General features: G+C 40.5%; 3 protein-coding genes and 2 pseudogenes across 15 annotated transcripts in view; 2 read left to right on the top strand and 3 right to left on the bottom strand.

Moving 5' to 3' along the window:
- The window catches only part of GluClalpha (glycine receptor alpha 1), a 37953-nt gene extending 33940 nt beyond the window's left edge, over positions 1 to 4013 (top strand). For 6 of the 13 annotated variants that reach the window (XM_070216445.1, XM_070216446.1, XM_070216442.1 and 3 more), the window contains exons 12-13: positions 233 to 349; positions 577 to 4012. In XM_070216445.1, the coding sequence (XP_070072546.1) occupies positions 233 to 349; positions 577 to 586 (127 nt within the window). In that variant the 3' untranslated portion in view covers positions 587 to 4012. Of the gene's footprint in view, positions 1 to 232 lie in introns of all 13 variants that reach the window. The other 7 variants (XM_070216447.1, XM_070216448.1, XM_017151788.3 and 4 more) reach the window with 4 other exon arrangements.
- A 57-nt stretch (positions 4014 to 4070) lies between these two features.
- On the bottom strand, positions 4071 to 5805 carry LOC108064281 (luciferin 4-monooxygenase-like; annotated as a pseudogene).
- A 601-nt stretch (positions 5806 to 6406) lies between these two features.
- LOC108064269 (luciferin 4-monooxygenase-like) lies at positions 6407 to 8320 on the bottom strand. Its single transcript, XM_017151699.3, has 3 exons — positions 8145 to 8320; positions 7577 to 8088; positions 6407 to 7513 (listed from the first exon to the last, which is right to left on the bottom strand). Exons 1-3 carry the CDS (start codon positions 8286 to 8288, stop codon positions 6556 to 6558), a joined length of 1614 nt encoding a protein of 537 aa, XP_017007188.2. The 5' UTR covers positions 8289 to 8320; the 3' UTR covers positions 6407 to 6555.
- Positions 8321 to 10212: 1892 nt separating this feature from the next.
- LOC108064278 (luciferin 4-monooxygenase-like) lies at positions 10213 to 12070 on the bottom strand (annotated as a pseudogene).
- A 1517-nt stretch (positions 12071 to 13587) lies between these two features.
- Acsx2 (Acyl-CoA synthetase X2) lies at positions 13588 to 15530 on the top strand. The gene is made up of 2 exons (XM_017151822.2): positions 13588 to 14264; positions 14518 to 15530. The coding sequence occupies exons 1-2, from the start codon at positions 13597 to 13599 to the stop codon at positions 15476 to 15478; spliced, it is 1629 nt and encodes a 542-aa protein (XP_017007311.2). The 5' UTR covers positions 13588 to 13596; the 3' UTR covers positions 15479 to 15530.
- The last annotated feature ends 443 nt before the right edge of the window (positions 15531 to 15973 follow it).

Here is a 15973-nt window from a genome sequence, read left to right as displayed (position 1 = left end):
TTTTTCCCCTCTGTAGATATTTACTCCCCAGAAAGCGCACTTTTCGTTTCCCGCACGTAGTGTTTAATCCCCCTTTTAAAACAAACAAATTATTTTGCCGAATTTGGAACTTTTCAAAAAACGATGATAAAAAAAAAACAAAGAACAACCAATCAAGTAATCACAAAAATCAAAAAGCCAATCTTTAGATGATCAATTAATTTGCATTTTCGTTCATGTTTAATATCCAAAGACAATGTTCTAGATCCAAGAGAATCGATGTTATATCGCGGATCACCTTCCCGCTGGTCTTCGCCCTGTTCAACCTGGTCTACTGGAGCACATATCTCTTCAGGGAGGAGGAGGATGAGTAAATGCCGTTACCTATTGCCAAATACACCAATTACTTTATAGAAGAGTTGGCGCTGTTGGCCAACACGAATGTACTAACCTATTCTTTCATTCTTTTCCATTTCGGTTGTCCTCATTTCATGCTTTGTGTTGCTTATGGCTTTGTTCTGGCTTCATTTCCAATTTGACTTGAATTGATTTCTTGATTGACACCCTGATTGAATGGTTTAAACTAAACCACTAAAGGACCTTCTAAGGCGCGTCTCTGAAATCCAGTGGCTATGTAGAATCTAATAAGAAATTAACTAATTGTACCGGATACGTTACGATTATGATATATGGCCGAGTGCTAAATGCGAAATGCTATACGTATGGTTATGTCTCGGAAAAGTGCAGAATAGTTAGGATCGGTATCCGGCAAGGCTCCAAGGCACTTCCACTAAAACAATATAATGTTCGATGAATGACAAAATTATAGTTAATTGTAAGCTAAATTGATCAAGAGTGACTGCGTAGTAGATAATGTTATGAATAATTATACGAAACACACACTGACACACACCACAACACTTGTTTGACTTGATTTGTTTTCCGAGGATGCTCCAAATTGTTACGAATTGATGAATTATTTTAGCTGGTAATCGACGATAATCGAGTTTTGTTCCGGACTTTAGCTTAGCTCTAAAAAAGTTAAAAATGAAATTGCAATTGATTTGTACTTAAATGCGTTAAGTTAGTTAAGCCGCAAAAAGCAAGTGGAGGTCGTAGACAATTCGACGTTTGTAAATATGTCATACAATAAGTTTTAAGCGCATTAGTTTAAATGAATTCTAATTGTAAAAAGCGTGTAGATAAATTTAAGTTTAGTCGATAAACAAACAACTAACCGAAGCGAAAAAAATAGGTAAATTCAAATTAATTATGTTCACCATGGAAGTAAATAAAAATTGAATCGAATCGAAAATATCGAAGAATCCTTCAAAGCACCCAGAAACAAAAACAGAATTTTATTTTCGCATTGTTTGCCCAAAACTACTCCTAAATGATAAGTTCAACTAAAACTGGTGGGTATCTGCAAGTTATTTTACACTAAATTTTATTAGAGTCTTTAAACTTTATTCATTATTTATATACGGCTTGCTTTTGATTTTAGAGTTCAATTTTTAAAGTAGTTAAATTGTTCTTGTACTCACGGGAAATAAAGCCCCAAAAATTCTGATTCCTGTTTGATTTGACTCCGTAGAGTATTATAATAAATTTACATTTACCTAATTATGTATTGGGTCGCTGAGACCACTTAGCTAGTTAATTTCCTTAATTAGTCTTATAAAATAAAAATATACAACATGCAAAACCATAAACCAATTAACAGACAATACAAAATATTTTAACATGTAGTAAGAAGAAACGACCCTTAAAAACTTAATGAATACTACACATAAAATTATTGAAATCAGTATTATAAGCCATAAATTAGATCGAGATTTATACGGTTCTTTTCATATCCAAAATATCTTTGGTTATTAAGTGCCTTTTGTATGCCAAGGAGATTTCTCCCCACTTTCTTCCCTTCTCCAGCTCTCTTCCTCTCTTTTAACTAACTATAATCCTTTCACACTCTGAAAACTTCTTCCCTAAACCCAATTAGAGAAATGCACTAACCGACACCATAAACTATGCAGCTCTAATTTTAGAATTATAACTAAAGTGAATTCTACATAGCAACAACAGAAACAGAACCAGAACCACAATAAGAACTTAAATCCTTCGATAAAATCAAATAAAATATTTTAGTAGTTTTTAATGTTTTTATTAACTTAAAGCCTGTTTTACTCTCATGTTTCTTTTAACCTTTTCTTTGGTTTCGGAAATGCTTTTCGTTTGCTATCATTTAAAACCTAAAGGTAAGAAATTAATCGTAAAATGAAATCAAAAATCAATTGAAACTTATTATAATATATAGACACTACACAAGGCACCCTGCATAATAATTGTTGTCATTAAACAAGCGTCATAAGTACGATCAGAACAGTAAGAAAACCGAAAACCGAAAACGGAAAATATTTATAGATACTTTCATGTTGTAAAAGTTGTGCCAAGCAAAGAGAAACCAAAAAACTAGTCAAAGAATACCGAAAGAGATCGCGAATTATAACTATAACTCTAGCTATAGTTGTATTGTATATGAAGCTATTGAACATACAGGGTTTTTAAATGTGAGCATATAGTTGATGAACCAGAAGAAGATCGAAAATAAAAGTAGATGGCAGCCGTAAATGGGCTGATTGATTGAAAAGCGTTGATTGATGTACTAGAAGAAAAAATAATCCCGATGAAGGTGGAAAAAACAATTAAATTAGGTCATACATACAATGGGGAGGGCGAAACACTGATTTCGGCATTTATTTTTAGTGGAAAAACATACTTAGGTTGTGTGCTGCTCTTCGTTTGCCGTTCTCCAATTCGGTCAATTATCATTTTCCCGGCAAATCGTCTAGCAGCGGCAGTCCAGTTCAATGTAAATAGTTTGGGTCAGAGCATGTAAATGCCATTTAATGGTTAGGCTAACGAGAAACACAACTACGGGAAATCGTAACACGAAATGTGCACAACTTTATATATATATATAGATGCGTTCCAAAAAGACTTACAGGTTTTGATTAACAAAGAGAAGCATAGAGATTACGAATCATTTACCAATGCGATGTAAACACGAGAAGCAGAAGAACTATGCGAACGAGTAGATCCTAAGTTAACGTATGTGTATATCCTAAGAGGCAGTTTTGAAAACCTGGCTAGTTAAAGCATTCACATAACTAAGCTACTAAGCGCCACGGCAAATTGCATTCACCACCCACTATCTGAACTCACTAACTCACTAGTCTACTCACTCACAACTCTCACCACTCACTCGATGTTTAATCTTTGCTAACGACACAAAAGAAATCAAAACGACACCCAAATCGAAATCGAAATCGAAAACGAAACTAATCTTTGCACAGTTTGTGGGAGCAAACGAGTTTGAGTAATGCAAGTTAAAATTTAGATAAATCATAACACATATCTTCCAAAAGGGGGCGGCTCATGGCCCATTTATAACAATCAAGCAACTCAAACTATAATTTCTAAAAGAAAGATGTGTAAATACAAGCGAAATACAAACAACCAAATCATTCGAATTGAAGTTGCAAAATCGAAGAGCGAATCAATAAACACTGCAAATCACCTTACTTTATAGAGCTAAGTCAGGACATGCACACTCACAAAATCAAAAAGAAAAGCAAACCGAAATCCCCAGACAGGAGAAGATTTAGCAAAGATCACACATTAGTCTTAAGACCGAACCGATTCGGAAAAGAACATCGCATGAATTTCACTGTAGTGCAATCCAATCCAATCCAAATAAGAAACGACGCCAAAAGCCACAAACAAAAGAAATTCTAAACGAACATATAGACCCGGCAATAACACATCAAAGCCGTTGGTGAGAAATTAAAACAGCAAATCAAATGCCCAAGTGAAAGATTAGTAGCATAATTTTACAAAATAGTTGAAATAATTGTTGTCACCCGAAAGGAACGAAATCCTAAAATGGAAACCATGAAAAACGAAATAATTGTGTAAAACCCCCAGAATAATGATGTTTGTGAAATGTTTATAAATAAATGATGCAAAACAAAATGAAAGAATACACAAGGTCGAGACTTTGAATTCTATTATTTATTTTTTTCTTAGAGCATTCAGTTCCTATTCTTCACGAGCAAGAAGTGAGCTTGGTTGGCCATTCGATTGGTCTTTCCATTGGCACTTCGCTTCAGATCCTCCACGATGATGGCTCCTCCGTTCAACTGCTTGTACTTTGAATCCGTCCTAGTGCTAACGTAATCCACGACATCCTGAGAAGTAAGATGGCTGCCCAGTTTCTTCACAACAGCGGCTGCAGCCTCATCTCCGTAGATATCACTCCACACCCCGAAAACACAGACCTCGGCCACGTCGGACATTTCGGAGATGATAATCTCAATATCGTTTGGATAGTACATGATGTTCTGGTACTTCAGCATCTCCTTCTTGCGGTCTACAATGTACAGGAAGCCATCTCGATCCATGTAGCCCAGGTCGCCAGAGTGAAACCATTGGTCGGGATCTCGAATAGCTCGTGACTCGACTTCGTTTCCGTAGTATCCCGACCAGTGCTGATTGCTCAGGATCCACACCTCTCCAACTTCCTCAGGTCCCAGCGCTTCACCCTCATCGCTGACTATCTTCAACCTCAAACCGTTCACCAATCGACCCACCGATCCGGGCTTCTCGTCAAAGATAGGGTTAATTGTAGCCACTGCACCCAGTTCCGTGAATCCATAAGCGAACTGAAGGCAACCCGCTCTCAGGCGACTTCGGATGCTTTTCTGGATCTCAATCGCAGCCCGTGATCCTCCATAATAGTAGCGTCGAAGACTGGACAGATCGCAAGTCTCAAATTCTGGAGAATTAGCCATCAAGGCCATGCAGGAGGGAGGCTGAATGGTCCACGTAACCTTGTACTCCTCAATGACTCTCATGGCAAAGGCGGGATCAAAGGCATTATCCCCAATAATACGGGTTGTGCTGAACACTCCAGAAGTTATTGTGGTCAGTAGACCGGTCATCCAGTCGAGGGTGTTGTGAGAGTACTGGACATCAGCAGTTGTCAGATGACTTAAGGTATAAAATAATAAAAAAAAGTTTAAAGAGGTCAATGCATATCCCATCTAACATCTTACTAGTTTCCTACGAAGATATGATGACTATTGGTAATGGTTACAGCCTTTGGAGTTCCGGTGGTTCCAGAGGAGCAGAGAATTGCTAGAGTCTGATCGTTGCCGTGTTCCAGTTTAGCTGGCTGGAAGTCTACTTCAACGGGAGTGGCCAGAACTTCATCGATCCGAATGGAATCCCTGGCATGATTACGCATGGTAACGATCTTTACATCCAGTTTAGAAGTGGCATCTCGTACCTTCTCGAACTCATCGCCATCGCAGAAAATAAGTCGTGGCTTTGTAATGTTGTAGACCTTTTCAATTGTATCGCGATCATAAGAAGTATTGAGCGAGTGGAAGGCGATGCCATTGAAGAAGCAGGCGTAGGTAACGGCGAAGATGTGGGTGGTATTTCTACCAATAATCCCCACAACATCGGATTAAAGAAGTCCTTCGGAGCGCATAAAGCTGGCCACTCGAATCGAGTTGGCAAGGAGTTCCGCCCTCGTTAACACTGTATTCTCCGTAGCCGAAATCTAGAAGAATTCAAATGTCACATTCATTCAAGTAAATGAACTTAAGAAGTACCTACCTGAGCTACAAGTTGTGGATGCCGCCGCATCTCATTAAAAATGATCTCTCCAATAGATAGAAGCGGGTGAAAATATTTCGTAGTCTCCTCACCAGTCCAGATCTTTTGATCTTCATCGTAGGAATTCGCCGGAGTGTTACGCATTTTTTTAAAGTCACTCTGGTAAAGTTAGATTTGAACTGGTGTAGATTCCCCGCGGCAGACTCTCTTTTATAGATCGCTCACATTCGCTTATCATATTCAGATAGCAAATTTGGGAGATATAAAATAGCATATCATCTGGCAGCAGCTTTTCAAAAAGTGTAACTAAAAATAACGCAATTTGTTTGGATCGTGTCAATAAGATTTGATCACAGTATCTCTTCTAATCGCAAAGTGTAGTCCATCCCTAGTTTATTATGTGATCTTACGTTAAAATAAGTTTTACAATATTTTCATCTAAGTGTAGCCCATGGGGATAAATTCGGAAACCATCTCAGCAAAAATTACTTGGCCCTCAAAAATGTCTCGGGACAAGTTGTTTCGGAGGTAACTTCTTAACCAGATGGCTCTTAGAAAGTTAAGCTGATATGTAGACTTAACTATCTTATCAATGTTGTTGTTTGTTGGACGCCTTAAGTTTATGGCAATTCATCCTGCAAGACTAATGTCTTGGTTCCGATCTGTGCTTATCTGACCGTGGGAATGTCACTCCTATCTATAATAACATAGCATAATGTCGAACGACTTTTGATTTTTCCGCAAAATAAATATAGGTCCCATGAATTTTTGTATAAATTCAATCAAGTTTAATATATATTATATACACACAAATCAAAACGAAACTAATCTTTACACAGTTTGCGGGACAAACGAGTTTGAGTAAAAAAGGGAGAGGCTCATGGGCCTTGGCATTCATCTCCTGTCCCTCACATGCAAGAAGTGAGCTTGGTTGGCCAATCGATTGGTCTTCCCATTGGCACTTCGCTTTAGATCCTCCACGATGATCGCTCCTCCGTTTAACTGCTTGTATTTTGAATCCGTCCTAGTGCTAACGTAATCGACAACATCCTGAGAAGTAAGATCGCTGCCCAGTTTCTTCACAACAGCCGCTGCAGCCTCATCTCCGTATATATCACTCCACACCCCGAAGACACAGACCTCGGCAACGTCGGGCATTTCGGATATGACACTTTCAATGTCGTTGGGATAGTACATGATGTTCTGGTACTTGAGCATCTCCTTCTTGCGGTCCACAATGTACAGGAAGCCATCTCGATCCATGTAGCCCAGGTCGCCAGAGTGAAACCATTGCTGGTGATCGCGAATAGCTCGTGACTCGACTTCGTTTCCGTAGTATCCCGACCAGTGCTGATTATTCATGATGCACACCTCTCCAACTTCGTCGGGTCCCAGCGACACACCCTCTTCGTTCACTATCTTCAACCTCAGACCGTTGACTAGTCGCCCCACCGATCCGGGTTTCCCATCAAAGTTAGGGTTGATGGTGGCCATTGCGCCCAGTTCAGTAAATCCATATACGAACTGAAGGCAGTCCACGCTCAGGCGACTTCGGATGCTTTTCTGGATCTCAATCGCAGCCCGAGATCCTCCGAACATGTAGCATCGAAGGCTTGATAGGTCGCAAGATTCGAAATCTGGACAATTAGTCATTAAAGCCATACTGGAGGGAGGCTGAATGGTCCACGTAACCTTGTACTCCTTAATGATTCTCATGGCGAAGGCAGGATCAAAGGCATTATCCGCAATAATACGAGTTGTGCTAAATACTCCAGAGGTTATGGTGGTCAGCAGGCCGGTGATCCAGTCGAGGGTGTTGTGGGAGTACTGGACATCAGCGGTGGTTAGATGGCTACAGATATAAAATAAAAAAAAAGTTTAAGGAGGTCAATGGAAATTCTAAATGTCTTCTTACTAGTTGCCCGTTAGAATATGACGACTATTGGTAATGGTCACAGCCTTTGGAGTTCCCGTTGTTCCCGAGGAGCAGAGAATTGCTAGAGTCTGATCGTTGCCCTGTTCCAGTTGAGCTGGCTGGAAGTCTACTTCAACGGAAGTGGCCAGAACTTCATCGATACGAATGGAATCCGAAGGATGATTGCGCATGGTTACAATCTTCACATCCAGTTTAGAGGTGGCATCTCGTACCTTCTCGAACTCATCGCCATCGCAGAAAATAAGTCGTGGCTTTGTAATGTTGTATACTTTTTCGATTGTATCGCGATCATATGAAGTATTGAGCGAATGGAAGGCGATGCCATTGAAGAAGCAGGCGTATGCCACAGCCAACATGTGGGTGGTATTCCTACCAATAATCCCCACAACATCGGATTGAAGAAGTCCTTCGGATCGCATAAAACTGGCCACTCGCATTGAGTTGGCAAGGAGTTCCGCTCTCGTCAGCACTGTGTTCTCCGTTGCCGAGATCTAGAAGAATTCAAATGTCACTTTCTTTCTAGCAAATGACCTTGAGAAATACCCACCTGAGCTACAAGCTGTGGATGCCGCTGCATCTCATGAAAAATGATCTCTCCAATAGACAAATGCGGGTCAAAATATTTCGTAGTCTCCTCACCAGTCCAGATCTTTTGATCTCCATCGTAGGAACTCGCCGGAGTGTAAGGCATTTTTCTTTAATTCACTTTGTCTAGCTTGTAAAGTTAGATATCAACTGGTGGAGATTCCCCGCTGCAAGATCTCTTTTATAGATCGGAGCGTTCACATGCCCTTATCATATTCAGATAACAAATTGTGAAGCGAAGTCAAACAAATACTGGTCAAACTTGGTGAAACAAGGTATTCTGGCAGTAGCTGTTAAGAAAGTGTAATAAAAGATAACGTGTTTCACTTGGATCGTGTTATTAAGATTTGATCACAATAGTAATTGTTAAGGGGGTTATCTATATTTGCAGTCGTAAAATATCTCATCTAATCACGCAATGAGGACAATTTGTTATTTATTACATCTAAAAAGGAATTACCTAACTTTTTTAACGAAATCATGTAAATGAAATCTTCCTGGTGAAATTATAAGCTTACGTCTAGAATTTTACAATATTTGCCTGCAGATCTCACATATGTGGAACAATTACTTTGCTCTCATAAATGTCACGGGACATGTTGTTTAGGAGGTAACTTCTTTGCCAGATGATTATCAGTAAAGTCCGCGAAGAGATTTCATTACATATCACATCCACTTTCTGTCGTATCATCGTTGTTCGTTGGACCTCTTAAGTTTATGGCAATGTATGGTAGAGTGACTACGCCAGCTTCTTGGTTCCGATCTGTGCTTATCTGACCGTGGGAATGACACTCTTATCTTAGATTACATAGCAAGTGCGATTTTCGATTTTTGCGCTAGATAATGCCAAAATAGGTCACATTAAATCTTTCAATACATTTTTTTTAGTGTATAATAAAAATAATGCAATTTACCCAAACATAAAAACCAAAAGCCATATTTTCTCCAACATCACAAGATTCATTTTTGTTTAATAAAAATAAATGCAGCGCGCGTTACTACTTTTTAAATAAAAGCTAGTTTAATATATTTAAGACCTTGAATATTATAAAATTACCAAGCTAAAAAGACGAAACCAAGTAAAATAAATAAAAATGTCCCTTATTTTAAAAGGTATAAAGTCTAATGACCCAAAACTAAGTGAAGAAAAAGAGTGCACGTAGATAACATTTAATTATACCCGTTACTCGTAGAGTAAAAGGGTATATTAGATTCGTGCAAAAGTATGTAACAGGTAGAAGGAAGCGTTTCCGACCCTATAAACTATATATATTCTTGATCGGGATCACTAGCCGAGTCGATCTAGCCATGTCCGTCTGTCCGTCTGTCTGTCCGTCTGTCTGTCTGTCTGTCTGTCTGTCTGTCTGTATGAACGCTGAGATCTCGGAAACTATAAAAGCTAGAAGATTGACATTTTGCATGCAGATTCTAGGAGTTCCTACGCAGCGCAAGTTTGTTTCAAAAGGGTGCCACGCCCCCTCTAACGCCCACAATCGCTTATATACGATTTTAAAAATTGCAATATTTTGGAAAAGTAAAAATGCAGTTTTATTGTGTTTATCAATACCTATCGAAATGTAGAAGAAATTTTTTAAATCGGACCATTCGTTAAAAAGTTACGGCGGATCAAAGTTTTTCTCCATCTCTTTCGCACTCCCTTTAGCTGAGTAACGGGTATCTGATAGTCGGGGCACCCGACTATAGCGTTCTCTCTTGTTTTGTAGTAAAAACATGTAGATTATCTGTAAATGTAAAGAGACAAAATTACAAGTAGAGTAAATAAAATATTGCGATGTAAACACGAGAAGTACTTGTAGATCCTAAGTTAACATTTAACATACTTGTAGATCCTAAGAGTTCATTCGAAACCAGTCTAGCAAAGGTATATCGTAAATACAATTTTTCATGAGCCTCAAAAAAGTACACATCCGGTGGATATCTTAACTGGTGGCAGAATCATCAACAAACTATAAAGTAAATTGTAAAGTAAATCTACTACTTAAACGCCCTCATTAAAACAAACTAATATATTTTCGTTTTTAAATTTAATTAGTAAAAATTAAAAATTTTCAAACTTAAACTAGCACTTTTAATTCTATTATTTATTTATAATCCTCTAGAGCTATCATGTCCTATGTGCAGAAAGTGAGCTCTGTTGGCCATTCTATTGGTTTTCCCGTTGGCACTTCGCTTCAGATCCTCCACGATGATCGCTCCACCGTTCAACTGCTTGTATTTGGAATCCGTCCGGCTGCTTACATAGTCCACAACATCCTGGGATGTAAGATCGTTTCCGAGTTTCTTTACAACAGCGGCTGCAGCCTCATCTCCGTAGATATCACTCCACACCCCGAAGACACAGACCTCGGCAACATCGGACATCTCGGAGATGACACTCTCAATTTCGTTGGGATAGTACATGATACCCTGGTACTTGAGCATATCCTTCTTGCGGTCCACAATGTACAGGAAACCATCTCGATCCATATAGCCCATGTCGCCAGAGTGAAACCATTGCTGTGGATCGCGAACGGCACGTGACTCAACTTCGTTTCCGTAGTATCCCGACCAGTGCTGATTGTTCATAATGCACACCTCTCCCAATTCGTCGGGTCCCAGCGATTCACCCTTATCGTTGACTATCTTCAACTTTAACCCGTTGACCAACTGACCCACCGATCCGGGTTTCTCGTCAAAGTGACAGTTTACGGTGGCCTTGGCACCCAGTTCTGTGAATCCGTAAGCGAACTGAAGGCAATTCTTGCTCAGGCGACTTCGAATTCTTTTTTGTACCTCAATGGCCGCCCTTGATCCCCCAAAACATGAAGCTTCGAAGGCTGGACAGGTCGCAAGTCTCAAACTCTGCACAGTTAATCATCAAAGCCATTGCGGTGGGCGACTGTATAGTCCACGTAACCTTGTACTCCTCAATGACTCGCATTGCAAATACGGGTTCGAAAGCATTATCCGCAATAATACGAGTTGTGCTGAACACTCCAGAGGTTATTGTGGTGACCAGGCCGGTAAGCCAGTCGAGGGTGTTGTGGGAGTACTGAACATCAGCGGTGGTCAGATGGCTGCGGATATAATATATTGAAAAAGTTAGGATAGTTCAATGGAAAACTTATATAACAAGGTCTTACTAGTTGCCCGCTAAGATATGACGACTATTGGAAATGGTTACAGCCTTTGGAGTTCCGCTTGTCCCCGAGGAGCAGAGAATGGCCAGATTCTGATCGTTGCCATGTTCCAGTTGTGCTGGCTGGAAGTCTTCTTCAATGGGAGTAGCCAGAACTTCTTCGATTCGAATGGAATCCGTGGGATGATTACGCATGGTAACGATCTTCACATCCAGTTTAGAGGTGGCATCTCGTACCTTCTGGAACTCATCGCCATCGCAGAATATAATACGGGGCTTTGTAATGTTATATACCATTTCGATTGTATCGCGATCATATAAAGTATTGAGCGAATGGAAGGCGATGCCATTGAAGAAGCAGGCGTATGCCACAGCCAACATATGGGTGGTATTCCTACCAATAATCCCCACAACATCGGATTGAAGAAGTCCCTCTGATCGGAAAAAGCAGGCCACGCGCATCGAATTGGCAAGGAGTTCGCTTCTGGACAGCACTGTGTTCTCCGTAGCCGAGATCTAGAAGAATTCAAATTGCACTTTCTTTCCGCTGAAAGACCTTGAGAAGTACCCACCTGAGCTACAAGCTGTGGATGCCGCCGCATCTCTTGGAAAATTATCTCTCCAATGGACAAGTGCGGGTCAAAATATCTCGTAGCTTCCTCACCACTCCAGATTTTTTGATCTTCATCGTAGGAATTGTCAGAGATGTAAGGCATTTTCTTTAAGATTTACTTTGTCTTGCTGGTAATGTGAAATATTAACTGTTGATGTTTCCACACTGCAGACTCCCTTTTATACATAGCACCGTTCACATAGGCCTATCACATTTAGATTACAAGTATGGAAGGGACGGCAAACAGAAATACAATAGCATATCGTCTAGCAGCAGGAGCTGTTTAAAAAGTGTAACTAAAGATAACGCGCTTTGCAGGGTCATGTCTACAAGATATGATCCCAATATCGTGGTAGGTGATAGTAGGTTATCTACATTTCAATCGCAGAAACTCTTCTTATAGCACAAATTAGTCCATCGCTTAATTACTACTTCTAAAGAGAACTGAATTAACTTAAATTATGAGCGAATCTTGAGCATTTAATCATCAATCGTGGTATAAATTGCTGAAAAATGTATTGGCCACTCGAGTGAAAAATTAAAGGAACTTTTGTATTCCGAAACTATGCAACAAAAAATTGTTATAATATTACCCCCACAACAAAATCTTAGATCCGCCACTGTGTCAAGGGATATGTTGTTTAGCTGATAACTTTTCTGCCAGGTATTATCAGTTACGAAAAGATTTCATTACATATCAGCTTAGTTTACCGTCTTATCTTCCTTGCTGGTTGGACGCCGTAAGATTGGTTCCGATCTGTGCTTATCTGACCGTGGTAATGAAGCGTTTATCTGGAATTACATAGCAAATGCGAATTTCGACTGCCAAAATTAATCACGTGAAATTTTTTTTAAAATTAATTTTTTAAAGGTTACATTAAAATTTTAATACATTTAAAAAACGTACATTTTGTACCTTTTCGGATTTTGAATCATCCAGTTATTGACTAACCTGTATCGGGTATATAACATGTAGATAACATTAAATGTCAACTTGTAAATGTAGAAGTAAAGAAATATATGTATAGTAGATAACTTTACATGTAGATATAATTACACGTAGTTCTCTTTATACACTCATAGGTGGCACGTTGCATAAGACAAAATACCCGTTACACAATTAAACGTATGGTATTTGGTATAATTGGTATTTATTGGAACATTCATTCTAAAATATTTTTATACCTGTTACTCGTAGAGTAAAAGGGTTTCCGACCCTATAAAGTTATATTCTTGATCAGGATCATTAGCCGAGTCGATTAAGCCATGTCTTACCGTCTATAAAAGCTAAAATAATGCGATTAACCATGCAGATTCTTTGGTTTCCTGTGCAACGAAAGTTTTGCTTTTCAATAGCTTTATAAATTAATTAAGAATAACTTAAGATTATGAATAGTTAACCTGCGCCACATTTTAAAAGATGCTTTATTAAACAGCAAATAACTGTTGACGGAGGGGTCAGCTTGATAATCATCTGATTCGCCAAACGGTTTTCCACAGCGATGTCGTGTCAAGCGAAACTCTGGGCAATCAATAGGTGAAATTAAATATCCGGACACTTTAACTGCTAAATTGCCGGCTAATTTTTGCAATTTCGTTGACCTTTAAATAGAGCCGTCGGCAGGCGAGTGTGCAACAGTTGCAAACCGCGCGTGCATCACGATGTTGGACCTAAACGGCAATCCCGCGACCACCTACGATCCGGAACAGAAGGTGTGGAGTGGTTCCAGCCAGCAAAGTCTCTACAACGACGAGCTGACTGTGGGCCAGATCATCTTCCGCCAGCTGCAGCGGCAGTCCCAAAGGATATTCCAGATATCGCACACGGATAATACGCGGCTAACCCGATCGCAGATGCTGCAAAATGCGGCCAAGATTGGCTGCTATCTGCGGGATCAAGGATTCAAAAAGGAAACGGACCTGGTAGGACTAATGGCCCGTAACTCCACGCATGTGGGAGCTTTGGCCTACGGCTGTCTGTTCAACGGGACTCCCTTTCACGCCGTGAATCCCAATCTGGAGCAGAAGACCATCGCCAGTCTTTACAAGATCACCAAGCCCCGCATCCTTTGCTGCGACATTGGGGACTATGAAAAGATCAAGGACATAGGAGCCACGCTAGGAGCTCTGATCATGACTGTCAATGGGAAGATACAGGGTGTGATGAGTGTCGCAGATCTGCTGCAGAATCCCCTGCCCGAGGACTACGAGCCCGCGAAGTTCCAGCGTGGTGTCGATCGCACCATGGCCATCCTCTGCTCCTCGGGCACCACCGGGACTCCCAAGGCGGTGACCCTCTCAAATAGTCGCAAGCTATTCGAGATTCACAGGTAGGTTTTTCAAAGATATACATCTCTTACTTAAACTTGCGTTATTTTGGTGGTTCGGGTCACAAAAAATAACAAATTGGGGTCACCAAATAACAGATTAGGGTCACCAAGTAGGAAATCCAGGAGATTTGTATCCATTCACAAGCAGTTCATTGTTTATTTGATTGGTATTAAGCCACAAGTATTTAAAATAAGCTTTACCTTTAAAGGAGGTAACAAGCAACATAGCTTCTTATTTTTCCTTTTTTTCCAGCTACCTGGGTTCCGATGACGTGCAATACGCGCCCAGCACCTTGGATTGGCTCACAGGACTCATTACCCTGGTCACGGCTGGAGTTTTTGGCACAGTTCGTCTGATTTCGAGTGAAATGTTCAGTACCGCCCACTTCTTGGACATTTGTGAGCAGCACGAGATCTCCTGGACCATCATGGCCAACTCCCATGTGGCCATGTTGGCCAATTGCCATAACACCAAAGCACAAAGGCTAAGAAGTCTGAGGCATTTGCTCTTTGCTGGAGGTCATTGCCTGGTGGCCACTTTGAAGAAGATGCAATCATTCCTTCGTGGATCGGGAATACTAAGAAATGCCTATGGCCTAACGGAGGTGGGAACCCTGATATCCTACAACTACGACACCCAATCTAAGCCCACTTCAGTGGGTCGTTTAATGGCCAATATTCGGGTAAAGATTGTGGACTCCTCGGGGCAGTTGCAGGGCCCCAAAGGATTGGGTGAGGTGCTCTGCCACAATGGACAACCCTGGAGCGGTTATGTGGGAAATCCCCAGGCCACGGCGGAGATGAGAGATTCGGCTGGATGGTATCACACCGGCGATGTGGGCTACTTCGACGAGGATCACTGCCTGCACATTGTGGAGCGCAAGAAGGATATGCTGAAGTACCTGGGCATGATGTACTATCCCCATGAGGTGGAGGAGGTGATCGCCCAGATTCCCGAAGTGGCAGAGGTCTGTGTCTTTGGCATCTGGCGGGAGACGGAGGGCGATGCCGCCGCTGCGTCTGTAGTCCTACGATCCGGTAGTAAATTGGATCCCAAACAAGTCGAGCAGTTTGTTCGCAAAAACGTATCCGTGCAGTTCAAGCATCTCCACGGCGGAGTCCAGATTGTTCCGCAGCTGGCGAAGAGCGCCAATGGCAAGGTCAATCGACATGCCGTCAAAGCGGCCTACTTGAGGGATGTGACCCAGTCCTAGAATCTATTGATAACAACACCATCAACAATTACCAAGCATAAACTTTGTTAAAATGTAAGCGATGACGAGGCACAAAAAGAGTAAGAAATTCAGTGAACACAAGATATACTAAATATAAAAAGTATTAAACAAATATATTTTCCATTGTAATAGTTAAATGGTTTGCTTTGGTGAGACAAGCTTGTTAGTTTGGAAAGTATTAGATAAAGGTAGCAGGAACCAGTATTACAGCTGTCTGATAAGCGTCACATTATTTAACTGCAAAACTGCAAAAAACAAATAAATAAAATCAACCTCTTAATTAACGTTTAAGATTTAATTAGAGATAATAGTCAGTAAAAGTGAGTAGTCTTTTCTAATAATTTCTAAGCTAATACAAGCTATTATTTCAGAGGTATATACAAAGCTTCCGGAAAGCTTCTTCTATATCTCTATCTCAGTTAATAGCTTTAACTTCTAATCGATATGCCAATATTTACAAGGCACATGCAATGC

Source organism: Drosophila takahashii, chromosome 3R (assembly GCF_030179915.1).
Source record: "Drosophila takahashii strain IR98-3 E-12201 chromosome 3R, DtakHiC1v2, whole genome shotgun sequence".
Classification (NCBI taxonomy): Eukaryota; Metazoa; Arthropoda; class Insecta; order Diptera; family Drosophilidae; genus Drosophila; species Drosophila takahashii.
Note: the sequence above shows the minus strand (reverse complement) of the source record. Positions and strands in the feature narration are given on the sequence as shown.

Excerpts from the sequence above, each read along its gene's own strand:
- Acsx2 (XM_017151822.2), top strand. The coding sequence starts at position 13,597 with ATGTTGGACCTAAACGGCAATCCCGCGACCACCTACGATCCGGAACAG. Across the intron at positions 14,265-14,517 it reads AAGCTATTCGAGATTCACAG|CTACCTGGGTTCCGATGACG; the intron begins GTAGGTTTTTCA and ends CTTTTTTTCCAG.
- LOC108064269 (XM_017151699.3), bottom strand. The coding sequence starts at position 8,288 with ATGCCTTACACTCCGGCGAGTTCCTACGATGGAGATCAAAAGATCTGG. Across the intron at positions 8,089-8,144 it reads ATCCACAGCTTGTAGCTCAG|ATCTCGGCAACGGAGAACAC; the intron begins GTGGGTATTTCT and ends GAATTCTTCTAG. Across the intron at positions 7,514-7,576 it reads CATATTCTAACGGGCAACTA|CCATCTAACCACCGCTGATG; the intron begins GTAAGAAGACAT and ends TTATATCTGTAG.